This window comes from Accipiter gentilis, chromosome 9, assembly GCF_929443795.1.
Source record: "Accipiter gentilis chromosome 9, bAccGen1.1, whole genome shotgun sequence".
Taxonomy (NCBI): Eukaryota; Metazoa; Chordata; class Aves; order Accipitriformes; family Accipitridae; genus Astur; species Astur gentilis.
Window position 1 is genome coordinate 1,564,555 of NC_064888.1, and position 25,546 is coordinate 1,590,100.

The window sequence follows — 25,546 nt, forward strand, 5'->3', positions numbered from 1 at the left end:
CCTTGCCCGTGAGCCAGAGGAAGTTTCCCTCTCCCCGAGCCCAGAGTCCTGCCCCACACACGGCACCCTGGGGCAAAGGGCAGAGGAACCAAGAGGTTCCCCTCCTTCGCAGGGTCCCCAGCGTCATCTGTAGCACCGCGCCTATCCTTTGCGGTGCCCAGAGCCTCACGTTTCGGGCCGAAATCCTCGGGTTTAGGGTCCAAACCCGCCTTTGATGACCCCCAGCCTTTCCTCGGGGCCCACAGCTCCACTCCCAGGCTCTCAGCCCTAAAGGTGGAGTTCGTTGCCTGGCAACCTCCACCCAGCAGTCCCTGGGGAGGCAGTGGGCCCAGGACAGCCAATCGCATTTGAGGAGGCGGGGGCAAGGCATGTGATCGATGGGTAACCCACCAGTCAAGGTTCGAGGCCTGCAGGAAAGGTGGCAAGAGGGGAAAAAGCTGGGCCCCCTGCCGGGAGTGTGCTGGTTGGAGGCGGGGCATGCCAGCTCCACCAATCACAGCTGGCAAGAGCAAAGCACCGGTGACTGATAAGCCGCCTGACCCATCACTGGATGGGAGGAGCAATCTGCTGCAGCCAATCGGAGGAAACATCGCCTCAGGGGAGGGCGGGCAGCACACCGCAGCAGGCGGCCAATCCCAGAGAGCATCACCTCAGGCGCACCTGGGCAGCCTGACCCCTGGGGCCAGTCCGAGGCAGCCCTCAGGGAAGGGCGGGCCCCAAACCAGGGCACAGTGACAGCCGAGGGGACCGATCCGAGGCAGCACCGCCTCAAGGGAGGAGACTGGCAGCCCTCCCCACCTGTGCTGACCCATGTGAGAAGAAGGTGGGCTACGCCGGCGACCAGGCCTGGTGCTGGGGCCAGGAGCTTCCTTTGGGCACCTGCAGTGCCGAGGGCTCCGGCAGTCCTGGGAGCTGAGCGTGCCAGGCGCGGGGCAAGCGGCTGAGCTGGGCGTTCTCCAAGGGCAGGCATTTGTACGAGGGGGGCTCGGAGGGAACCCGTCTTGCCCTACCGCTGCTTCTTGTGCTTCGTGAGGTCGAAGCACTTGTGCAAGGCTCCAGGAGGAGTTAATTTGGTGCCCGTCTTTGCCTATTGCAGGTGGGTGGTCTGCAGCGGGCAGGGAATGGGACAGGACTGCTCGCAGGAATGCCGTGAGAGGGGAGGTTCGTCACTCAGGGAGACGAGGATGAAGGGTGGGCATCGAGGGTTGTGGTGTTTCTCTTCCCAAGTCACCATTACGCGTGAGGAAGCTCCGCTTCCCTGGCAATGGCCAAACATCTGCCTGCCGTTGGGAAGCCCCAGGGAGCTCCCTTCGGGAGTCTCTGTGGCGCAATCGGTTAGCGCGTTCGGCTGTTAACCGAAAGGTTGGTGGTTCGAGCCCACCCAGGGACGCCTCGCCTAGGCCACAGTGTTCTAGCCTTGTTTAAGGTCCCTTCCAACCCAAAGCATCCTATGGCTCTAGAAGAAAACCCAGGCTCTTCAGTCCCCTCAGCAAAGGCAGAGGAAGGAAGGAAAACTGATAGCACCAGTTCCTTATTCTGCTTTGCCTGCCCAAGCTTGGGGAGCAGGGCTTAGGTCCCACCTGGGCTCAACCCACCACATAATTTGCCTTAGTTCTACGTTCACTAAAGACACTAACAGTAGCGTGCTCTAAAAACATTTCTCCTTCTTCTTGATGGTCATAAGACTCATTTCTTTACTCTTTATTTTAATGTTCTGCCTTTCACCTGACTTGATCCCCATCCACTGCTGCTTGTTCTTCTCCAGACTCCTGCCTTCAGGCACAAGGGCCTGGGACACCCCACCAGTAGCAGTCCCCTGCCAAAGGAAAAGTCTTCTCTTTTGAGAGAGAAAAGAAGTCCCGGTCTTCCCAGGGACAGAGCTGGGAAGGGCTGTCTGGAGCAAGTCTTTGCTAAAACTGTTTGAGGACCATGAGCAAATTCCAGTGATGGAAAATCCTGCATTTCTGGGCCTGGGGGGGTCCCCAGGGTGCTGCTGCGTCCCCAGCACATGTCCCCATGTCACCGGAGCCCTCTGTGAGGTCACAATGGTTGGGCTCTACGTCTTCCTCCTGGGGCTGGTGCTGCCCCAGTTTCTCATGGCTTTTGCCTGGAGGAGCAGCGTGTCGATCCGTGGGATCCTGCTGCCCATCCGGAGGATGAGAGCGCTCAGAGGTGAGGGGCTGGTGGGAGGCTGGGCTCTGATACGTGCTGGAGGCAGTGTCCGTCCCAGCCGGGTGCTGGGGGCTGCGTCCCATCACCTCTCATCCTGCTGCCAGGCACGTGCCAGAGGGTCCTGGCTCCGTCCTCTCCCTGCCCTCCGTGAGGCAGCTGGGGACCGCTCAGAGGTGACTTGGGCTGGCCGGCTCTTGTCAGGGCTGCCCAGCCCCAGCCCTGCCGGGCTCTCCTTGCAGAGCCCATGTCCATCCCCTGGCCAGCTCAGGGCCCCTGTGCTGGACTCGCCCCAGCGCATTGCTGCCGTTCTGTCACTGAGGAGCCCAGGATGGGCCCAGTCCCCCAGGGTGGTCTTCCCACTGCTGCGGTGAGGGGAAGACTCCCTCTCCTCATGCCACTGACTTCCCTCTTGCCAGTACAGCCCAGCACAGGCTGATGGTGCTGGGGCGGTCTGGGAAGATCCTCACCCCTCCCTGGTGCGAAGCCCTGCAGCCAGCAAAGCCATTTCTTTCTTTTCTTGCAGCTCTCTGCCCATGCGTGCGTTCCCAGTTCAGACCTGCGCGTTCTGAGGACAGAGGCGGGGGGACGGGGACTGTCCCTGCGGCCGTCACTACCTTTGTGGCCGTCGGGACTTCTCTGCTAAAGCGACTGCAAGACCATGAGGTAAGGTGGGGGTTGAGGGCTCCCCGCCATGCCCCTGGCTTCCCCGGGTGCCGTGGCAGAGGGGCGTCTCACCTGACAGCACCTCTGCCCTCCTGCAGGCACTTTGTCCCCAGGCGTCGATCCTGCTGCTCAAGCTGGACTAATGCCATTGCTCCCCACTCCTTTCCCCGGGAGCTCCCAGTGCTGGGGCTCCTGCCCCGTGCGAGGAGCAACACTGGGCCCCAAGGCGCAGGGTGCTCACGGCTTCCCCTCCTCGGGGCGTGGTCTCGTTCCCATGCCTTCCCCTTTGTCACCGTCCATTTGGATCTCTCAAATGGACAGGACAACATACGCTGTGATTTTGACCTTATTTCATGAGCTCAGTAAGAAATACAATAGAAAAACATGACAGGGGCTCAATTCCCTTCTCCCAGACTCGTCTATCACGTGAATTCACTCCTTCACCAGTCAAGTCGTAAGGTTTCATAACTTATAATCTGTAACTCTTAATATCATGCCCCTATGAGCAAAAAACCCAGAATTTTTTTTGCTATGAACCTATGAGCCAACGGAGAGCTTTTTGAGTAAGCTGATGTTTTATACCGTCCAGCTTGGAGGCTGGGTCTCTACCATTTCCTTACATTAGTGGATTCTGAGGAAGCTGCCAGACAAAAGGCAATGGCTGCCGGAGACAGCCATCCGCAGCTGGTAATGGCTGCATCATGGCCCTTTAGCTCTCTCTGGCCACCCGTCCTGCCTACACGGTGCTCTCGCTTTGACCTAATGGTGCTGCTCCTAGCATACACCAGGCCTTAGCAGGAGCTGGGTTAGCCAAAATCTAGGCAGGGCTTGAGTGAACAGTCACACCCTTCCTTGTCCGGCACTTTCCCCCTGACCTCCGCCGTCCCCCGTTTTCGGGAGTGACCGCCCAGGCTCCCACGTGGCCTTCTGGCCCGGTGGAGTCGATCTCCCTCTCTGACTGTCTGCTAGTGTCAGAGGCGCCACGGAAGAGCCTGCTGTTCCCCGTGGCTGTCCTGACCCATGCCTGCAAGTCGTCCCTCGTGCCTGTGTCACGCAGATGATTTGGAGGGCAGCAGGTCTCTGTCGTGGCTCCCTGGGAACAAGGGCAAAGCAAGTCCCATCACTCCCCTTTGTGGTCTGTCCCCAGGGTGACCGAGTGGAGACGTACCGGGAGCTGGAGAGCGTCCTGTGGGGAGGTGACGGCTGTTTGACGAGTGGCGTTGTGAACCGCCTGATAGCAGAGGCGTTGAGTGACATGCGAGCAGCCCAGGTGAGCTTGTTCTCTTTCAAGGCCACCCAAGCAGCCTGCCTCTGCCCCTGGTTTTGGGGGAAATACAGAGTGGCGCAGAGATGTTCCTCGGTTGTTCAGACCCAGCAGAGGTCCTAAGGGAGAGGCTCTGGGGGCTTGTCATGACAGGGAATTTGGAGAGGGGAGTGTTGTGTTAAAGGGTAAAGACTTTAGGCAGAAAATACCCCCCCTTGCGTTCCAGCTTGTCCTTAGATGTCAGAGGGGCTGGGGGCGGCTAGGCTTAGGTTCTGGGTGATGCCCAATTCAGCACCGTAAGTCCGGTCGCGTTCAGTATGTTGAACCATCACGATTACGGACGCAGAAATAGCGCACTGTACTTTCAGTTTAGTCGCGTTCAAGGAACTATGACAGCCAGACTTAAGGAGCTTGGTTGCGTTCAATGAACTATCATGGCTAGATTTTAACGAATAGTACAGTTTATTACAGCAACAGGAGTACGGGTTCTTTTGGATTGCCGATGATAAATACACTGTCTGCAAGGCACGTGCAAATAATAATACAGTCGACTACAAGCGCATTGAAGTCTGGAAGAAAAAGAGCTCTAACGAATTCTAAGTTTCCCGGGAAAGCACTCGCTACAGCCGAGTGTTCGAATCTCACCCAAGAGGTGTCCCTCTGGGGGGAAGAGAGGTTCAGCCTGTCAGCTGACCCCAGAAGGCAGTGATGTCCTCCCAACTTGTCCACGACAGTATCTTCCCTAATAGTCCCCCTCTCTTTGGGCCTTTTTATACGATTTTCCTATTTAGGTGGAGCTCGAGCGACTCTAGTCATGCATGCCTTTACTTTGATTGGTATTAAGTTCTCTCGCTTTGCTTTTAAAAGGACATGCTAGAAAAAAATTCAGAGCGCAGGCTCAGTGAGGGGTGGTTGCACTCTGGAGGCGGGTAGCTTTTGGGATGGAGGTGTGTTTTGGTATTATAATGGGCAAAGTTCACCCAGAGGACGTGATTCTGCGTGTCAGTACCCCAGGACAGGGCACTTAGGAGATAAATCAGAAGTAGGGCGGTAGGTCGACAGAACCCCCATGATTTTACCTCCTTGCTTCCGTGGATTCAATGCAGGGACCTACCGTTCCTATCGTTCCAGTTCCCTATCCCTGCGATAATATCACAGAGACCGGCCGTGGCGTCTCCGCTCCGCTCCACCCTCCGTGTTACTTCTCTTAGGGTCAGCACACCAAACCCCCTTGGTGTTGCTAACATCTAAGGTTGCAGGTTACGTTGCACAGAGAATTACTAGGGAACCAATTCCTCGCGTGTCCACTGCATTCCACCCTGGAGGTTTTGCCTTCCCTCAAGGGGGCGCGGGGAACATAGTGATAAGTCACTTCTAGCAATCACTCCACAGGGAGGCAGGGAACTGTGCAGAGAAGCAGACTCAGGGCTGTTTCTAACTGAGCGACAGCTGGGTTCAAGCTCAACACTGTTTGTCCTGCTCTGAGGAAGAGCTGTGGCAACCCACCAGCCCCACGGAGAGGTCCCAGGGGGGCCCTGAGCCTGCGGCAGTTTGTTCCTGGCACCTGCACGGAGAGGGAGGGGGGGCAGCAGCACAGGGCTGTTCTGGGGAAAAGCCTCCCTCATCTCGCCAGGGAACTGCTCGCCTATCCCAGGGTACGAGAGGCAGCAGCCGCTCGGCCCCGAGCACAGCTGTCCCGAGGGGTCTTGCAGAGGAGATGGGGTCATTCAGCCTGCCCTAGTGCCTCAGCCTTTTTCTCCGGAGTGTTTAACCTGTGGCGCTTTTGCAGGGTGTGACAGGTGACGTGAAGATGGCCGCTAGTGACGTCCTGGTAGCTCTGGCCCGCTCCCACTTCCACTTTGTCATGTCTGAGCTCCAGAGCCACCTGAAGGCCATGAGGAAGGTCCCTGATGAGATTGTGCTCCTCACCTTGGGCAAAATGGCCCGCAGATATGGTATGGCACCCTGGGCCTTGGGTAGAGATCTGTGATAACAAGGAGAAGGGATCCTCGCCCTCCCTAAATGCCCTGTGTTGAACTGGGGGGCTACGGAGTTGCCGTGCCTCCTTGTTCCGTGCCAGGGCCAGTCGGCAGCTCTGCCTTATCAGCCCGATGCCAGTTCCCAAAGGGTGGGAACCTGTTGGAGACAAACCCGCGGGGTCTTGGCCCTGCACCGTCCTCCCCATTTCCCCAGAGGGCTTCCCCCCTGGGGAAGGCAGCCCGTCCCACGCCCTCCAGCACGTCCTGCGTGGCCCAGCAGCCCCAGCCCTGGCAGGGATGGCCCCCAGTCTCCCGTGTCTCTCACCGACCCTCTCGGTCCCTCTGTCCCTGCCTCCTCTGCAGCCCTGCGGTGCATCCCCTTTGTGGGAATGACGCTGCTCGCCCTGCGCACCGTGCTGACCCAGGTGGGGAGCGGCGAGGTCCTGCATGCCGTCTGCAGTGGTGAGTGTCGGCTCCTTGGCTGGGGTCCTAGGGGCAGGGGCGGCCTTCGATGCCTCCATGTGATCTCAGAGGGAACGTGGTGGCTGTGAGCCCGCGGCAGTCCCAAACTGCAGCGAGTGTGTAGGAGGAGCGGGGGAAGGCCAGGAGGTTTCTGTGGGCAGGACGCGGCAGCGCTGCACGGAGAAACTCCTGGGTCCCTTCCCACGGTTTCTGTTCCCCCGCTTCCCTCTGGGATTAAACTCCCTGCTCTGAAAGGGCGAGTATGAGGGAAGGGAAGGGAAAAGGGAAGGGAAAGGGAAGGGAAGGGTGTGCAGTGAGAAATGCTGAAGGGGAAGGGGCTGTTGAGGAGGAGAAGGTGCGATGGGAGTGAGGAGGAGAGAAACGGTGGGGCGTTTGAATCCAGGCACCTCAAGAGCACAGATTGCCCTCGGATCCAGATCTAGTCTTGGGCTGAGCCCTGCCGAGCCTGGGACTGTCCTTAAAGCAGGCTTGGGCGTGAATGCAAGGTACCGTCCCTGCTGCAGACTCTCACATGCTCCCTTTTCCTTCGTCCTGGTGCAGTCCTGGAGCAATGGTCGAAAGGAGTCGGTACATACCTCTGCAGCTGGGAGCAATGCCCCTTCCCTCGCAAGGGGGCGGCACAGTTCTGTGAAGCCATTTACCCGGTCTTCCGCTATGTGGTGGCAAATTGGCTGGACTGCAAGGAGGAAGAGGTGAGAAGTGCTGCTTTCCACGCCCGGGGCTGCAGCAGGGATGTCCGTGGCGCTGGGTCCGTCTGTGCCCAGTGGGGTGCGAGCAGAGGGCCGAGGGGAGGGGGGCTTCCCGACGGGAAGCAGCCGAGCCTTGGGGCCTTTCTGCAGGGAGGGCTGGGGTAGCAGGGTGGGGTGGGGAAGTGCTCTCTCTCCTCTGGAGCGAGCCCTTCTTCTGCAGGGCAGAAGGGAAAGGGAAACCCCTCCCAGTGGGAAGGGCAGACCGGTGTCCAGGGGGTGCTGAGTACTAGGCAGACCTTCAGCCCTCCAAGCGGAGCCTCTCCCTTCCCTCTTCAGGACAAGCAGGCTGTCCTCGGGGCAGTGGCTGCCATGCTGGGGGTCCTTCTGCATGAGGAGCAGCACCGAGAGCATACCTGGGAGCAGCTCCTCTGGCTCCTGCAGCAATACCAGGAGGTCCGAGACACCTCCCGGCTCACCAAGGTGAGATGTTGCGCAGGGCCCGGCGTGCGTGGCTGCTGGGTGGGTCTGTGCGAGTGCTAAGAGGCAGTGGGGAGCTGTGGGGTGCCAGGAGGAGCTGGGAAGCCCTCAGAGAAGGAACAGGAAGAGCAGAGGAGGCGAGGGGTTTTCTGGGCTCTTTGGGCAGAAAGGGAGAAACCGGGGGCAGGGCGGGAGGGAGGCAAGAGTCCCTGGGGCTCACCTGCTCAGGAAGGGAGGCATTGCCAGCTCCCTGGGGCTCTGCGTGCAGGAAGAGCTTTGCCCGAATGCCCAGGGCCATGTCCAGTCCCATGCGGCGACTGGCGAGGTCTGATGAGTGGGAAACTGAGTTGTCGAGCCCGGGCTCCGTTCCGAGGAAAGAGACCCTCTTGATGCTGCTCTGCTCATCGGGCTTTTCCCTGGGAGCTGATGTGAGGGGCTCCCCTTATCCCAGGTGTGCTGGGTTTCTCCCTTCCCAAGTGCCTTTAGGTGGCTTTAGCCTCCTCTTCCCCCCCGTTCTCTTGTAGAGCCTCAGCTATGTCCTGGAGATACTGGAGGGAGTTCAGACCCCAATGCCGCAGGGCACGGCTCTTGCCATCAGCACCGCTGTGCACCGCCAGGTAAGGGGAGCCCTGCACCCTGCCGCAAGCCTGAGGCCTGCACCCGTGATTGCCACGGAGGGGAGAGACCTGCCGGCTGGCAGGGCAGAGCAGGGCGTTCCTCCACTGGGACCTTCCTGCAGGCCTGGAGCACGCCAGGACTTCGATCCGGGTGCCATCTTAAGGCTGCAGGAGGCCTGATCCTGGCTGTTTCGAACGGGCCTGAGGGGCAGCCCGGTTGCCACAGCCATTTCCCTCTCGGCCAAGTCGCAGGAGGACTCTGGAGCGCCAGCACCCTGAGGGCAGCCTTTCAGCGCTGCTCAGCCTCAGCTCCTGGGCAGCCTGGGCTGCCGCAAACCTCTGTGTGTGCCCGGGGCCACCGTGGGGTGGGCTGGGTTTCAGCTGTGGGTCCCATGCCCAGAGTGCCCAGGGAGAGGAGAACGGAGAGCGCCGTTTCTTTTCAGTCCCTCTCGGCACTGACGCCACTTTCTCTAAAATGGACCTTGTTCCCGCAGCTCTCTGACGTGACCGAGGAGCCTGGCCCGGCCCAGAAGGCAGTGCTGTCCCGCTGCATCATGCTGCAGGGTAAGGAGAGGAGACTGGGCGATGGCCCGCCGTGCCGTGGCAGCTCTCTCCCTGTCCTTGGCTGTTGGGGACAGCTGCCTGCTGATGCAGAATGCGATTTCTTCCCCGCAGCACGAATGCGCCCCGAGGAGACAGGCGTGTTTCTGCACTCCCAGCTGAGCGGTGGGAGTGAGGCCGGTCGCGTGGCAGCCCTGGGCCTGCTGGGAGTGCTGGCCCGCGCTGACGGTCAGTGCCACAGACCAGGGACGCAAGGCAGGGGTTGGGGCTGCTGGGCTGACAGCAGGAATGGGCCGAAAGTGGTGCACCTGCACCCAAAGGGAGCTGCGAAGAGCGGGTCCCCAGCCGAGCTGATGGCCCTGCAACAGGGCTGTCCCCCGGCAGTTAGAAATGCCGGCACACCAGGGACGACGCTCCAAGCTCTGTAACACGGGCAGGCTGGTGGGCGGGCAGGTGGGCTGCTTTGCACAGGAGCTGCTCGTACCCGTGCTGTTTCTCTTGTTCTCTGTGTTGCCGTAGGCTTCGGTCCCTGTAAAATAGCCGTGCCTCTGGAAGCGGGGTTGCTCTGGCTACGCCGCTGCCTCCCGTGCAGCCAGTCAGGCCCCGCTCTTCTGTCCCATTGGAAGCTTCAGGGGATCCCTTCTGCCACTGGGGCTCTGCCTCAATGCACACCTCTCCGTATCTCTTCCAGCACCTGCGGCGAGAGAGAAGCTGCCCCAGCTGGTGGAGGCCATGCGCCCCTTGTGCAGTGACCCCAGTGCCCAGGTGAACTGGTTTGGGAAGGGAGGGTGCCGCCAGGGGAGGCAGAGAAACCCTTTCCCTTGGGACAGAGCCAGGGGGCCTGGGGAAGTGCTGGCGCGTTGCCCAGGTGGTGGCTGATGGCTCGTCCCTGGGGAGAGCTGGCCGGGCAGAGCGGGGAGGTCTCTGCGCTCTGTGGGGCAAATGCCCGTCCAGCCTGGTGCTGAAGCCCAGCCCTGACACCAGGAGCGAAAGCTTCTGCCGTGGCCTTGCCACCTCTCTGCGAGCCACAAAGGCGCAAACCCTTTGGGTTTTGAACAGGAGGGTCATAACCACACTCTCCCCTGGCAGGTGCGGAGGGCAGTTCTGGAGTTCAGCAGGGAGCTGCTCAGCTCCGGATCCCAGAGCTGCTGGCCATGGGATGTGGTGGGGCACATCTTCAGCGAGTTCAGCCGGACCTCGGGCAGACTGGTAAGGGCGGAGCAGGACACCCAGGGCTGGTTTTTTTGACCAGCGCCTGGACCGTGCTGAGAGCTCCTGCCGGCGGCCTTGGCCTTGGCGAGCTCCATGCTGCAGAGCCATCGGCACTGGCGCTGCCGTCAGAGCCGCTTCCGAATGGCCGTTCCTCGTGGGCGTCTGTGCCGATGTTGGTGGAGATGTCGGTGGATGATGTGGGTTTACACCTCGGCATGCCACCCGGCACTGTGGTGCCGAGCTGCGCCCACAGGCGCCTTCGGCAAAGCCGCCTTGCAAAGGGAGGGTCTTGTAGGGGCAGGACATCTTCCATCCTTAAATGCTGCTGGACGGTGAGCAAAACACAGCCAGTGCAGACAGGTGGGCCTGGCTAGAGGAGCTTTCTGTGGTGTTCTCGTGCTCTGGCCCTCCAAAGCACAGCCGGCCCATCCAGTAACAGTCTGGGGGCCCACATCCCTTCTGGCAAGGGGACGGGCCGTTTGGCAGTCCCTGCGGTGAGCATTTCCCAGCATTCAGCTGGGTGCCCAGGAGGTGAAAGCTGGGGATGGCCGAGCCTCCCGCTGACTCGCCGAGGACGTTCCCTCTGGCCGCACCTTCCCTGTAGCTGGGAGATCCATGTGCGTCGCTCTGAGGCTCGGGGAGGCTCTGCTTTGGGAGCAGGGCAAAGGAAAGGGCTTCCGGGTGCTCCTCCACATCCGTCGTCGGGCTGCGTGTGCTGCCTCCAGGGCTGGCACTGAGCACAGCCTTGCTGAAGGGCACATTCCTCAGGTCTGCTTTGGTGGCACGACAGCAGCATTTGGGCCCCAGGGGACCGAGCAGACAAGCAGCGGCACTGTCTGCTCCCAGGCTTCCCAGTCCTTCCCAGGGTCTGGGACCCGGTCCTCGAGCTGGGTCCGTCTGGCCGTCGGGAGGGAGGCAGGCACAGGAGCAAGAGGAGCACTGGTGAGGCGTGCCTGAGCCTCATCAGTTGGGAGCTGAGGGTAACTGGGGGTTTGCCAACTCTGTCTTACAGGTGGCAGGAGGCCTTTTTGCCTGGGAAAACCCAGAGGATGGAGCAATTCGAGCCCTGTGCCTGGACATCGTGGGCTCACTGGACGTCACTCTGAGAGGGATGACCAAAGTAAGTTGCCCTCTGTCCTGCTGCTGTGGCCACTTCTTGCCTTCAGGACATTTTTCCGTGTGCTCCCCCATGCCCTGAACCTGTCCCCTCCTGCGCTGAAGCGCACCAGGCTCGGGGAAATGCAGACCGTCCTTTTCGTCTTCGCGCTGAGCGGAAATGCCAGTGTGGCGAATTGCCCGGTTCTTCTCTGCAGCTCCTGTGGCCGAGGCTGCTGCAGTACGTGGTGCCAGCCCAGTACAGCGGCATGCTGATCCCGCTCTCCCGCTGTCTCCGAGCCCTGGTTGAGAGGCGGGAGAGAGCGGGGTGCGAGGAGGAGGAGGAGGAGGAGCCGGATGCCACGGACTCCCAGGAGCAAGGTAGGAGCCCCAGCGAGTGCTGCTGCTGGGTTTGGCCAGGGGTCAGGCCAGCCCGCGTCTCCCTGCGCCCCACCAGCCCTGAGCAGGAGCCCAGGAAAAGCAAAGGGCAGAGACAGGCTCTGCTGCTGGGCACGAGGGGCTCTGCCCTGCGTGGCCCCGTGCCCGGCGCAGAGGCCTGGCTCTCCTGCTCGCAGCGCTCTCCTGGTGAGCCGGGGCTCGCTCCTGGCCGTGCTGGAGCTGCCTTCATCTCCTGCTGGGCAGCCCTGGGGAGCCCCCCAGCCAGCGCTATTGCAGCGCAGCTGCTCTCAGCCCTCCGCCCTGTGTGGGGCTATCGGAGGCGTGAGGCTCGTCGGCTCACCCAGCCTTTCTGCCTCCCCACAGCCCGGCTGCCGGCTCCCCAGGCCCTGCTGGCTCGACTGCTGGTGAGTAGCGGGGCCCTGGGGAAAGAGCTTTTCTGGCCAGGGGTGGTGGGAGATCCCGGGGTAGAGATGCTGTTGAGGCCAGCGCTGGGAGCCCCCAAGGAGGAGGCAGCATGCCCGAGCCCATCAGGGATCCCGCTCCGTTCTCAGGGCTGGCAGCACCCTGGGTGAAGCCATCGGCTGCCTGCTGCCAGCCAAGCGGCACCGAGCTCCCTCCTGGGAGAAGCTGTGGCTCTGGCGGCAGGAGTGACCCTTCTCTCCTGCCCTCCTCTAGGTGGTGGCGGCAGCTCCTTACCCGAGCCGCGAACGCGCGGTTGCTGCCTTGCAGCTGCTGCAGGCCCTCCACGGCAGGATCCACAGAGGCTTGGGGGCGGCGTGGGCGACCGAGATCCCCCTCCTGCTGCAGTACCTGGAAGGTAAAGTGCAGGTGGGAGGGAGAGGCTGGAGGGGAGGGAGGGGGGCAGGAAAACGCAGCTGCCCCGGCGCGACGGAGGGGAATTGTCCCCAGTTCCCCAGCCCTTGCTCCGCTGCCTTTCCCCTTCCAGGGAGCCGGTGCTGAGGCTGGGGGCAGCTGTCCCCTGGCATCAGTTCAGCCCAGGGGATGGGCAGGGCCGTTGATGTCCCCTCGGAGGGCAGGTCTTGGCATCACCCAAGGATGGTGTCTGGGAGAGGGACGGGACTGGTGCTCCTGGAGGGGGTGCAGCCCTCGGCTGTGGAGGACCAAGTCCCCAGGCCAGGCGAGGTTTGCCGCAGCTGTCCCCGGCAGTAGCCTGGGAGAAGGGCTGGAAATGGGCAAAAGGCAATGGGTGGTTCGGGAGAAAACGTGTGTTGGGACTGGGTGGTTGGAGTTGTTCTGGGAGCTGCAGTCGCTCCGTGGGGATCTGCTGCGGCCAGTGCGTCCTTCCCCAGATTGAGTCAATGCCTCTGACGACCGCCCCTGGGATCCCTCCTGTGTCTTTGGCCTCGCAAGGGCTTTCGCGTAGGCCCTCTCTAGCCTGATGGCCTGGGACTTTTGGGAGGTCGTACTGCAGAGGAGAGCGCCGGACTCGCCTTTGGTGTGAGCTTAAATAGCTGCGAGAGCTTTTGCTTCCTCTTGCTTCCTAGGCAGAACTGAGAGCTCCCTGGCCTCTGCAGAGTGGGAGCGCCGTGTGCTTAAGGTACAGCGTCCTTGCGGGGGGTCTCACAAATCGAGGGGGGAGAAGAGGGAGCAAAGTTGTGGGAGGAAGCTGGGGGCTGCCTGTGTAGGCACCAGGAGGTGGGGGCACCTCCTGAGCACCCTGCGCCTCCCCCGGCAGTAGGTGCCTGCCCACCCAAGAGGAGCTGCTGCCTGCACACGTGCCACGGCTGATGGCTAACGCCCTCTAACGCTGTGGCACGCGCCTTAGCACTGCCTCCTCCTCTGAGTCCGGCCTGCCGGGGGGTCTCACATGAGGCGTTAGGAGAAGAGGGAAGCTGGTGAAAAGAGGGTTGGGTGGGGTGGGGGAAGAGACTGCCGTTCCCGGCAGCTCTCCCCCGCAGCATCCCGGGACACGTGAGCGTGGAAAGGGCCCTGGCCAAGGTCAGGGGAACACTCGCTTCCTTTCCCGTTCACACCAGTTTCTGCGAGCGTCGCTGGAGCCCGTGGAGGATAAGGCCTGGACCATAGGCCTGAGCCAGGAGCTGAGCCAGCGGCTGGGCAGCTCTGCTGCCGGCTCCTGGGAGAAGGTATGTGTCCTGCCCGGCACTGGGGCTGGAGCTGGCGCTGGTGCTCTGCCCACGCAGCCAGATTTCACTGCTTTCCTTTCCCTCGTCCCCAAAAGGCGTTTCCCCTGGGCTGCCCCAGCGGCTGGCCACAGCCTGGCATCGTGGCTGGCTCTGCCTGCTCCCGGAGGTGGTGGGGTCCATCTGGGGCCAGCCCTCTCCTGACGGGTCAGGCCATGACTGCATCTCGGGCTCGGCTCCTTCTCTTTCAGCTTTTCCTGTACAAGGCTCTTGGGACAGTGCTGGCAGCTTGTCAGGACCTCAGACACGTCCAAGGGCAGGTGCTGAGGTTCCTCCGGGAGACAAACCCTGTGGAGCTGTCTGAGGCCAAGGTGAGGTGACACTCCTGTCCTGAGCATCCCCTGGATTTTCCTGGGGGAGAGGGAGGGCTGCTGCTGGCCCAGCTCCAGACCTCCTTGCTTTTCCCCGTTGCTGCTGTTTCCTGCTTGCTGCAACGTCCTGCCTGGCCACTGTCGCTGGCCATGGCTGAATGCCTGGACTGGAACCAACTCCCCGTTTCTCCGTGGTTGCAGGGAATGATTTCTGTTGTGTCCCACGCTGCCGAGAGCCACTTCTACCTGATCTTGGACAGGGTGACTCTGTTCTCTGCCGCTTTCACCAGAGACTGGTCCTACCAGGGTTCCACAGGCTGGAAGGTAAAGGAACGAGGGGCTTGCTGGTTGGCTTTCCTTTTTTGGGCTTCTTTCCACTTCTACACCTGCAGCAGCCACCCTGTGGCAGCTGCCTTTAGATTAACTTTCTTGGAAGACCTACCCGAGACCTGTGTTTCAGAGGGGACATCCTGGCCCCTGAGGTGTCTTTGGAGAGGATGGGGTTTGGCACCTGGTGGATCAGAGCCACCCAGCTGGGGCAGCTGCAGCAATTGCTTGCTTGCTTGCTTGCTTGCTTGCTTGCTTGCTTGCAGCCACGTTGCCCTGACTTAACTTCAGCAGGAGCTGGTGACAAGGGGGTGGGCACAGTGTGACACTCTGCCCCTTCCTCAAAGCTGAGGGCTGGGAGCAGGAGCCTGGCGAGGTCTCGTTGGCTCTGCTCCCCACCTGGGGGCTGTGGGGAAGCCTTTCTGGGCAGGGCAGGGCCCTGCAGAGAGAGCAGTGCAGCCTGGCCTGGGGAGGGGAGCAGACCGGGCTCATCTGCGCCACTGACCCGCACAGGCTGCACGGCTCTGAGCAGGACCGTGACAGGCTATGTCGGGTACCTGTCCGCAGAAAGGTTCCAGACAGCTCCCCGGCCTCTCGAGTCAGTGGTATAACAGCCAGCAGCGTGTGCGATGCTGGCTGCACCTCCTCCCTCTCCGAGAGAGAGAACTCAAGCTGCGGGGTGGGAACAACTCCCAGCCCCAGCAGCACTGGCAGCTTGGGGAGCTGCTGGGGGAAACAAGGAAGCTGGCGAGGGTGCGGGGCAGGGCCTGCCGCAGGAGCCCGCCACAGGAGTCCCGGGGCTGATGTCTCAGGGCATCTCTGTCGACACAGGTACAGCGGCGGCAGAAGATGGAGAGAACCTGGACCATTCGTGCTGCTCTCATGCGCACCTACAGCGGCATCGCACTGCATGCCCCCAAGGAGCAGCTGCTCACCTGCGTGGATAAAGACATCATGGGCAACATCCTGAGGCTCTCCAGAGATAATGAGAGGGTAGGAGCACAGGGCGCGTAGGGTGGGGATGCCTGGGTGCCCCAGCTCCGGCCCCTCGGGGCTGGGGTGTACCGAGATGGGCGGTCTCTTCCTAAAGACCTCCCAAGGAGGGGTTTGTCCTCAACGTCCAGATGCAAGTTCTCCGTGGGTTCCTCCTGCCCATGCTCCTCTTCCACCTCTCAGCCCTTCAAAGAGTTCAAGGGGTGCTTTGCTCTCTTTGGCCTCAGGACTTGCAGCTCAAGCTCGCCCTGGTGCAGAGCATCGCCGAGGTCAGTTGTGCCATCCAGGCTGTGGGCGACTGCGGCAGCTTTGAGCTCTCCTCAAAGCAGGAGGCGACACGGACCCTGCTGGTGAGTGTCCGTAGCTGGAGCCGTCACACGGGGGAGTTTTGGGCTGCGCCATCAGCCTGGTTTCCCCAGAGGCACGATGGTCTCTCGGCTTCACGCGAGCTCCTGGAGCTGTGTCTGGAGCCGGTGGGGCCCTTGGGTGCTGGTACTGGGTGGCTGTGGCTGAGGAGCAGGGTCCCTCCTGCAGTGCCTTTGGGGTTCCGTGGGGGAGATGGGGCAGCGTCTGCCCAGGCCTGGCAGCAGAGCCTGTCCCCGGGGCGGCGGGAGGGCTGTCCCGTGTCCCTGCCCGCTGCCAACTCTGCACTTGTCTCTGGGACTTGCAGGACTGGATAGAGAGGGAGCCCTGGGACTCCCTGGTGTATGGAGTGTTTCATGCCCTGGAGGAGTTGAGGTGAGGTCTGTTCCCCAGGCTCTGGGCACTCCCAGTGTGCCCCAGCCCAGCTTGAGCATGGGGCCAGGAGCTGCTGGGGCTGTGGAGTGGGGAGGGTGTTCCCCATTCCAGGTGTCTCCCAGAAGAAGGGAGCCCCAGGGGTTCCTTAACCTGGTGGGTGGAGGGGTTGCCTGCTGCCTGGGCGGAGGTAGGAATTGCTGGAGCTGAAGGCAGTGCTCGCTGGCGTGGGCTGGGGGTGTTGGATTTGGGGCCCTCGATTAGGAGGGACCCAGTTGTGGTTTAAGCCACCCTGGAGAGGGTTAGTAAATCCCCTTTCTGTTTTGTCCCCCTTTTTCCTCTGGCCAGCAAGCTGAGGCCACCTCTGAGCGGGAAGGAAAATCGCAACCTGCTGGCAGTGTGCTGCCAGAGTGTTTTGTCCCATCCTTCCGAGGAGCAGATGAAAAAGGGAAGGAAGAGTGTGAGGGCAGCTGTGAACATGGAGGTACCCAGCGGCCAGTGCCTGCCCATCTGTGGGTCAGGATCCCACCTCAGCATGCCCTGGCAGCCCCCATGATGCATAGCCTCAGCTCTCCTTTGCTGCTTTTAGCTTCTGCACAGGAGAGGCATGGAAGATCTGGGCCACCTCATAGAAACCCTTCTGGAGGCTGAGGCGACCTCTGCCTGCTTTCGCAACGTGGTCCACGTGAGTAGCCACGGGGCAACAGGGAAAGCCTTGCCAGGGCAGAGAATCGAGACCTTGGTGGGTGATAGGAGGTGGATACCTTTCCTCCAGACAAATGGGGCTTTGGCTCCTTGCTCTGGGGCTGTGCATCTGGCCGGGGCCGGGGGTCAGGAGCGCCCGGCCACTGCAGCCTCAGGACAGGCAGCAAAGTGGGCCCTGGTGGAGGGAAAGCCAAGAGCCAGCCCTGAGCTGGGCGAGAGCAGCCCTGGGGGGAAGGCCGGAGCAGGGAGACGCCAGCGGGGAAGCAAGACCTGACGCAGGGCAGAGGCGGCTGCAGAGCGCGAGGCGGTGAAGGCTGCAGGGCCGGTTCTTGGTGGGGCGGGGGATGCGCCAGGAAGGGACCAGAGAAGAAGGGAGAGGGATCTTGGGGAGAGAAAGATTCCTGTTGCGAGCGAGATGCCCCCTGCCCCAGGTCCTGAAGGGCTGGCTCACCTCGGCCAAAGAATGGGAGCGGGAGAGAGCCCTGCGGGTTTGCACCCACGTGCTGGCCGCTTGCAAGGAGCGATGTGAGCTCACGGTGAGTAGGGACCCTCCGCGTGCCCTGGTGCCCCATTCCCACCATTCGTGGCCCTGGAAAGGAGCCCTGCCCGGCTGGGTGCTGGCTTTCGGGGCCCCTGGGATTACGGGGCAGCCCTTCTGCCTGCCCTTCTGCCTGGTCGCTGCCCAGGGAGCAGGCTGGGCAGTAGAGGCGAGCGGGCGCTGGGGCTGCCTGCAACCTTTTTCCTGCTGCTGTCCCCTGCAGAGAGGATGTCCCTACAAGCAGTTCGGCTCCCTGGTGGGACTGCTGGGGTCTCTGACCAGCGACTGCCTGGCCACATGCCGCCAGAGGGCATGGGTCTGCCTTGGCTACCTTCTCCAAATGCAAGGTGAGGAGAGCAGGCGCTTCCCAGCCTTGCTCAGCCCGATCCTCCCTCCCTCCCTTCCTGGCCTGGTGCCACCGGGGGCCCGTGGAGGGAAGGGGGAGGCAACGTGCTCGGCTGGTTTTGTGCCCCCACCCTGTTAGCCCTCTGCCCCCCTGCCCATCTCAGGAAGGATCCCTGAGAGAGTGTTGCTGAGTCCCACCTCCCCGGGGCGTGCGTGAGGTTGGGTGGTCAGGGCAGTCTCCCAAGTCATCCCTGGCAGGGAAGAAATCTCCTGTGGAGCACAAGAGAGAAAACCAATTTGCTGCCCAGAGCAAACTGGGCGGGGAGGAGGGATCTGAGCTGCAGGCCCAGAGCGTGCTGCAAAGGGTTGTGTTTGCACCCTTTCCTCTTCAGGCAGCAGGGTCTGCCTGTGCTGAGGAAGTCACAGGGAGGTTTCCTGCCTCCCAGAGATGATGGTGGCCTGTGTGGGAATAGGGGACGCAGCTGCTAGGAGCAGAGGCTGCTGAAACCCTGAAGCCCCAGCAAATGGTTTAAGGAGGAAGAGGGCTCTTTCCAGCCCGGGATTTGTCAGCCATTTATCGGGCTCAGGAAATCCCGCTGCCCCAAGTTCAGGAGGGCCCTGGCTTTCCCTGTGGCCTTCCCTGCCACCACGGGGGTTCTCCTTTACTGGTATCTGGGGCCAGAGGTTGGCTTTCTGTAGACGTGACTCCTGTCCTGCTGTTTGTTCCAGCCAAGAGCATGAAGGTGCCGCAGGCAGATGAGATCCGGTGCCTTTGTGAGGAGCTGAACAGCCCAGACACCGAGACTTTCGCGGAGACCTGTACCCAAATACGAAAGGTAACTGGCCCCGAAACAGTGGGGTGGGGGCCCAGCTCCTGGGCTCCTGCACGTCTCCCTGCTCCCGTCCAGAGTCTCTGTCTCCAGAGCGGGCTGTCCAGGACAGCTGTTGTCAGCAAGCAGCAGGAGGCTTTGAGGCAAGACCGTCCTTTAGGCACGCTGGAGCAGACACCATGATGTGTGCGTTTGCACACGCGTGTGTGTGCGTGAGTGCTCTTGTCAGAATACCAATTTGGTATATAAGCAAACAACAAGGGGGTAGGCACTTCCAAATCGGTTAGCTGCACCAGATGTAAACAGCACTGTAGGCACAGCAGGAGGGTCAAGAGCCTGCTCAACTCCGTGACTGCTCAACTAACAGTCCCGTCGAGTTGCCTTTCCTTTCCGAATCGCTGGGGCAGAGCTGTGATGCGGGCTCTCCTGTTCCTGACTTCTCTCCAGGCCGTTTGCAGATGCATCCCTGCAGCACAGGCTGTGGACTTTCTGACCGCCATCCTGGACAGCTTGCTGCCTGTCAAGCCCCCACGTGCAAGAGCAGTGAGAAAGTGGGCATTCATCTTCCTGGTGGAATGCAGAAAGGAGATAGTCCAGGAGGTAAGGGAGAGATTTTTTTCCATTAGACTTTGTCTTTTCTCCTGTTGGCTGTTGCACTACACCCTGTGCAGTTGGCACGGGCTCGAGAAATGCCGCCTGTGTGCCGAGCCTACTCAGGGGCTACTGAGGGTCCGAGTCGTGCATTAGCACCCGCTGCTGGCGCCTGCTCCAGCTGGTGACAAGGCTATGGGCACTTCTTGTCCAAAGTCTGCCATTGGTCCGGGTCCTTCCCATGAGTGAGGCACTGGGAGGCACCAGCCTTGCCATTCCTCCCCTTCCTCTGGGGTCACTGTCAGTCCTCCCTGCCCTGGGACCCACCTCACCCTTCTCGTTCTTCACTGGTCCCCAATTCCATCTACTCCGAGCTTTGCTGGGCATGCTAGGTTTTCCACAGGTTGCATAGTTATTCATTGCTCTCATTGCTTTCCCCGACTGTGGTGTTACCCAGCCTGTGAGGTGCCCTTCCTTTAGCCACTAGTTGCTGCCCATCTGTAGCCTGGGAGCCTCTGGCCTCGTGCTGTGCCTGCCCTTTCAAGGCTCCTGTTCTCCTCCGCTCACGCTCTGCTGCGCTCCACTTGGGCTCTAGGGCCACCAGTGGCTCACGCAGTGCAGGCTAACTCAGTCTCAGGAGGGTAGAGGCGAGGAAAAGCGTCCCTGGAGAACGGGGTTCCTCTGGAAGGAGACACGTGCCCTTGCAGGGGCCCTGCAAGGCATCTGCGGGGTCTCAAAGAGCGTGTTTGGTCGTGGTCTTGCATCGCTACAGACACATGGGGAGAGCTAGCCAAGCGTTGAGCGTGAAGCGGGTCCGTGTCCTCTGTGTGCACACAGGGCACGCAGCTGCTCATAGGGTTGGGCCCAGGCACATGCAGCGGCCGAGGCTGTGCGTGTGAGCGTGTGCATGCGTGTGCGTGTGTGCATGCAGGTGCACGATTGCCAAGAGCACGCTGGGCTCCAGATGTGAGCCAGGGTCAGGCAGGGTGGAAGGCGTGAGGTTTCGAGCTGGATCTGGACTCTGCGTCAAGGGAGCAGGCATCGCTCGTGTGCCGAATGACTGTGTCCGGGCCCCGCAGGAGGGGGTAAAGGAGCCCTTCTTTCTCCTCTTCTTCCATTCAGGTGCCGAAAATCCTGAACACCCTGTACAGCTACATGCAGCAGAGCACCCACAGGCCCTTCCTGCTCCGTGCAGTGTTTCTCCTCGCCCGCTTTCACCAGGAGCCTGTAATCAGCAGTCTCCTCCAGAAGAGTCTGCTCATGGACAGGTACGGGCACGACCCACCTCCCCACTGTAGTCAAACAGGGACCCTGCAGCTTCCTTGCCCTGGGGGGGTCCGGTTGAGAAGCAGGTCTTTTTTTTCTGCCCGAGCAGTCTGGAGTGTTGCAAGACTGCGTGCTTGTGGCTCTGCTGTGAGTAGGGCGTCGTAAGCCCCATTGCAGGTGAGGAGGTTTGAGGGCACCGCAGGACCGCAAGGATACGGGCTCAGGGGTGAACGTCTCTTCCCTTGCAGTGACACGGTGGAGCTGTGGAGGAGCCTGGGGAGAAGCATCCTTGGGATTCGGATCCTGAGGGGCTTAGTGGAGAAACTAAACAGAGCAGGAAGCGACCGCCTGGGGACGGACTCCTCCACTTGTGAGCGGCACAACCGTCAGACTGCTCTGGAGACTCTGACGGTACGTTCAACGGCAGACACATGTCTGCAGCTTGGCATCTGCTTGCTAACTCACGCTTGGGCGCGAGGGAGTCAGGTGCCCTTTGGGGGTGCCTGTGGAGATTCGCAGGGCGCTGTGCTGGGCCAGCCTCAAGGAGTGTGGGGAGCCAGGCCAGTTTGGTACTCCTGAGCCACAAGGCTGTCACAGAAGTGACAAGTGCGGACAGTGACCCCCCACCCCGGGCAGGCGGGGGAACCAGGCTGGTGGGAAAAGGCCTTCCCTGAACAGGTGGTTCTTGGTCACGTTTCTCTGCAGATCACCCGTGCCATCTCCGAGGTGGTGCTTGCCCTGAGGAGCACGGAGGAGCTCAGGCAACTGCTTCCCCACCTCCTTCCCAGCCTCCTCAGGTGGGCCAGTGAAATGCTGGGTGCAGAGAGGCGGCTTTTGCTCATGAGCAGCTGGAGACAACTGTTCCTCGAGTGCGCGATGCATGTGGAGAAGCCGTGCAGGTGAGGAGCCGAAGGGGCAGATGGAGGGGCTGGCTTCAGTTCCCCGTGCCAAGGCACGTGCCTTTGTGGGGCTGAGGGAGGGCTTCGCCTGCCCCACTTCCCAGATGCGGAAGGCGGTCGTCGTACTTGGTTTTACTTCTGTTCCTTCATGGAGAAACTCCAGCTCCCCCGCAGGAAGGTCTTACGCAGCTCATACTGCGGACGGCCGTCCTCTTGCCTCCTGCATACCCTTGCGTGCACAATAGCATTGCGCTCCCTCAACGGACCCCCGCTGGAGCAGTGACTCTTGCGGGCACTGGTGTCATTCTTGGCCAAAGGCTGGTGGGAAGAGGTATGAGGTGCTGGCCTCGGTTGACACCTAGCGTGGAGTCAGTCTAGAGGCGTGGGTTTTCTTCTGCTTCGGTGGGTCTGGGGCATGAAGAAAATGCCAGTGTCGTTAGCTGCAGTCTGGAAGGCTGTGAAGCATCATTCCAGGGGTATTTAGCTCTGCTGCAGATCAGTCTTCCCCTAACCTGCTGCGATTTGAGAGTTCTTGGGGTTTCTGGCGGTGGTGCTATTTGGACTTGTTTTGTTTGATTGGGTTTGCTTATTTTGCGCTTTGTTTCTTTTGCCAGGATTTTCCTTTCAGCTATAGAGTTGGTGCTGGGCAGATGCATGGTGCAGAAATGGACGCGGCTGCTCGTGAATCGGGCAGTGTGGGCTCGCCTGGAAGACCCCCTGGCTCACCCTGAGGGGGTGCGTCTCCTGACCCGGTAAGAGCACCAGGGATGCATCTGGCCAACTCCTGCAGGGCTGTGCCCAGGGAAATGGCCGCTGGACCCTGGAAGCCGTCGGGAGCTGAAGAATAGCGTCTGCGTCGGCGCAAGCGAATTTTGGAGGCCCGGCCTGTGGCCTTCCTGGGTAACTGTGTGTCCCTCGCTTGTGACCCCTGCACAGCATCCTGCTGCACGCTGGGCTCGTCTCCCCCTGTCTGGTGAAGAACCTCTTGCCGTGGCTGGATTCCTGCTCAGTTAAACTGCGGGTGACAGCTACAGCTTGCTTTGCTGAGGTAAGGCAGGAGATGGGGAAGGAAGGGGTGAGAGGGCTTTTACTGAGATACTGCTGCTCGGGATGTCTTTTTCTGTGGGAAGATCCCTGGCGAACGGGTCCCTGGAGCGGGGTGGCCAGGGGAGCACGTGGCCGGGACCAGGTCCCCACGGCGCTGCCTGTGGTGTTGTTCCAGATCTCTCGGGACCGCAGGACGACAGGGACCTCCAAGTGAGGCAGGCACTTAGAGGAATCCCTCCGCAATACCTGGCCCCAGCCAGCACCACGGAGTTAATTAAAGCTCATCAAAAGACACCGAAAGGGGAGCGTATCTGTTCTTTCCCTAATCGCAGCCCGGCGGTCGGTGAGACAACGTGTGGGTGACACCGAGGCTGGGGGCTGCCAGCTGCGGGGCCCCTCTCAGATCTTCCCGGGCTGGGGACAATGGAGTCATGCCGGGACAGACCCCAGAGCAGGGGTCTCCCCGGGGGGTCCTGGGGCCTTGCCGTGCCCTCCCACTGCCCATGGGGATCCCCTCGCCACCCCTCCCACCGCGGCATGACCACCTCCAGCACCAGCCCGCGCTGGTGCAGGGAACGGCCCAGGAGAGCCCCGACCGTATCGCCACAGCAGGCTTCGCCCTCCCGGCGTCCCGTCACGCTGGGACCCCCCAGGGCACTGCCCAGTGACACGCTGGGGGGAGTCGGGGGCACTGGGGGGAACCGAGGGGGTCACAGGAGGTTACAGGTGTGTGGGCAGGGGGCGGAAGGGGGGCACTGGGGGACGAGTGGGGAATGGCGGGGGGACCTTAAAGGGTCAGCAATGGCACAGGGGCCGAGCAGAGGGACGGAGAGTAGCATCTGGCTGGCCCATCGGACCCCTGCCCCTTAACCCAGGCAGGCCCCACTGGTGCTGTTCCTCACGCCCAGCGAGCCTCTGCACATCTGCAGGGGGCAGGGGCAGCTCCACACAGGGAGGCCACCAGCAGAGACGTGGTTTTGTCCCTTGGGCTGCTGTGCACGCTGGCCCGGCTGCGAGCCCACGTGAGCCTCAGCCCCCTGTCCCGCGGGTCCCACCACACGCGTGATCCAAACGGAACGCTCTGCAAAGTTCGCTCAAGCGAAGCACGTGCTTCCGCCTTGCCCCGTCCTTCCTAAAGGTGTTCCTTGGTACAGGTGAGGGCGTAAGCGGGAACGGAGCCCCTTTCTGGGTTGAGCAGCAGGCTGAGGGGGGCTCCTGCTGTGGCGGGGGCACCGGCAGGGGCCAAGCTGGCCAGTCTTCCTTCGTCCCGCTCTTCAGAGGTGGCGACCTCCTGCGTGCTCTGGGCTGGCACAGCCTTGCCCGTGAGCCAGAGGAAGTTTCCCTCTCCCCGAGCCCAGAGTCCTGCCCCACACACGGCACCCTGGGGCAAAGGGCAGAGGAACCAAGAGGTTCCCCTCCTTCGCAGGGTCCCCAGCGTCATCTGTAGCACCGCGCCTATCCTTTGCGGTGCCCAGAGCCTCACGTTTCGGGCCGAAATCCTCGGGTTTAGGGTCCAAACCCGCCTTTGATGACCCCCAGCCTTTCCTCGGGGCCCACAGCTCCACTCCCAGGCTCTCAGCCCTAAAGGTGGAGTTCGTTGCCTGGCAACCTCCACCCAGCAGTCCCTGGGGAGGCAGTGGGCCCAGGACAGCCAATCGCATTTGAGGAGGCGGGGGCAAGGCATGTGATCGATGGGTAACCCACCAGTCAAGGTTCGAGGCCTGCAGGAAAGGTGGCAAGAGGGGAAAAAGCTGGGCCCCCTGCCGGGAGTGTGCTGGTTGGAGGCGGGGCATGCCAGCTCCACCAATCACAGCTGGCAAGAGCAAAGCACCGGTGCCTGATAAGCCGCCTGACCCATCACTGGATGGGAGGAGCAATCTGCTGCAGCCAATCGGAGGAAACATCGCCTCAGGGGAGGGCGGGCAGCACACCGCAGCAGGCGGCCAATCCCAGAGAGCATCACCTCAGGCGCACCTGGGCAGCCTGACCCCTGGGGCCAGTCCGAGGCAGCCCTCAGGGAAGGGCGGGCCCCAAACCAGGGCACAGTGACAGCCGAGGGGACCGATCCGAGGCAGCACCGCCTCAAGGGAGGAGACTGGCAGCCCTCCCCACCTGTGCTGACCCATGTGAGAAGAAGGTGGGCTACGCCGGCGACCAGGCCTGGTGCTGGGGCCAGGAGCTTCCTTTGGGCACCTGCAGTGCCGAGGGCTCCGGCAGTCCTGGGAGCTGAGTGTGCCAGGCGCGGGGCAAGCGGCTGAGCTGGGCGTTCTCCAAGGGCAGGCATTTGTACGAGGGGGGCTCGGAGGGAACCCGTCTTGTCCTACCGCTGCTTCTTGTGCTTCGTGAGGTCGAAGCACTTGTGCAAGGCTCCAGGAGGAGTTAATTTGGTGCCCGTCTTTGCCTATTGCAGGTGGGTGGTCTGCAGCGGGCAGGGAATGGGACAGGACTGCTCGCAGGAATGCCGTGAGAGGGGAGGTTCGTCACTCAGGGAGACGAGGATGAAGGGTGGGCATCGAGGGTTGTGGTGTTTCTCTTCCCAAGTCACCATTACGCGTGAGGAAGCTCCGCTTCCCTGGCAACGGCCAAACATCTGCCTGCCCTTGGGAAGCCCCAGGGAGCTCCCTTCGGGAGTCTCTGTGGCGCAATCGGTTAGCGCGTTCGGCTGTTAACCGAAAGGTTGGTGGTTCGAGCCCACCCAGGGACGCCTCGCCTAGGCCACAGTGTTCTAGCCTTGTTTAAGGTCCCTTCCAACCCAAAGCATCCTATGGCTCTAGAAGAAAACCCAGGCTCTTCAGTCCCCTCAGCAAAGGCAGAGGAAGGAAGGAAAACTGATAGCACCAGTTCCTTATTCTGCTTTGCCTGCCCAAGCTTGGGGAGCAGGGCTTAGGTCCCACCTGGGCTCAACCCGCCACATAATTTGCCTTAGTTCTACGTTCACTAAAGACACTAACAGTAGCGTGCTCCAAAAACATTTCTCCTTCTTCTTGATGGTCATAAGACTCATTTCTTTACTCTTTATTTTAATGTTCTGCCTTTCACCTGACTTGATCCCCATCCACTGCTGCTTGTTCTTCTCCAGACTCCTGCCTTCAGGCACAAGGGCCTGGGACACCCCACCAGTAGCAGTCCCCTGCCAAAGGAAAAGTCTTCTCTTTTGAGAGAGAAAAGAAGTCCCGGTCTTCCCAG

General features: G+C 61.3%; 1 protein-coding gene and 2 non-coding genes across 3 annotated transcripts; all 3 read left to right on the top strand.

Annotated features, from left to right (window-relative positions):
- The first annotated feature begins 1,316 nt into the window (after positions 1–1,316).
- On the top strand, positions 1,317–1,390 carry TRNAN-GUU (transfer RNA asparagine (anticodon GUU)). The gene has a single exon. It is a non-coding gene; the product is annotated as a tRNA-Asn (tRNA).
- Positions 1,391–3,976: 2,586 nt separating this feature from the next.
- Positions 3,977–22,574, top strand: LOC126042860 (maestro heat-like repeat-containing protein family member 2B). Its single transcript, XM_049810593.1, has 33 exons — positions 3,977–4,105; positions 5,889–6,054; positions 6,442–6,540; positions 7,102–7,253; positions 7,587–7,730; positions 8,252–8,344; positions 8,839–8,908; positions 9,020–9,133; positions 9,597–9,670; positions 9,995–10,114; positions 11,130–11,237; positions 11,431–11,593; positions 11,855–12,015; positions 12,287–12,428; positions 13,117–13,169; positions 13,609–13,716; positions 13,965–14,084; positions 14,286–14,408; positions 15,243–15,404; positions 15,632–15,754; positions 16,075–16,142; positions 16,488–16,623; positions 16,729–16,824; positions 17,276–17,380; positions 17,606–17,729; positions 18,457–18,563; positions 19,005–19,157; positions 20,271–20,416; positions 20,663–20,825; positions 21,120–21,313; positions 21,928–22,065; positions 22,250–22,361; positions 22,536–22,574. Exons 1-33 carry the CDS (start codon positions 4,091–4,093, stop codon positions 22,572–22,574), a joined length of 3,891 nt encoding a protein of 1,296 aa, XP_049666550.1. The 5' UTR covers positions 3,977–4,090.
- A 2,416-nt stretch (positions 22,575–24,990) lies between these two features.
- TRNAN-GUU (transfer RNA asparagine (anticodon GUU)) lies at positions 24,991–25,064 on the top strand. The gene has a single exon. It is a non-coding gene; the product is annotated as a tRNA-Asn (tRNA).
- Positions 25,065–25,546: the final 482 nt, after the last annotated feature.

Bases quoted from the DNA above. Each gene is read 5' to 3' on its own strand.
- LOC126042860 (XM_049810593.1), top strand. The intron at 14,085-14,285 runs GTGAGGTGACAC...CCGTGGTTGCAG, and splicing joins TGGAGCTGTCTGAGGCCAAG to GGAATGATTTCTGTTGTGTC. The intron at 16,624-16,728 runs GTACCCAGCGGC...TGCTGCTTTTAG, and splicing joins GGGCAGCTGTGAACATGGAG to CTTCTGCACAGGAGAGGCAT.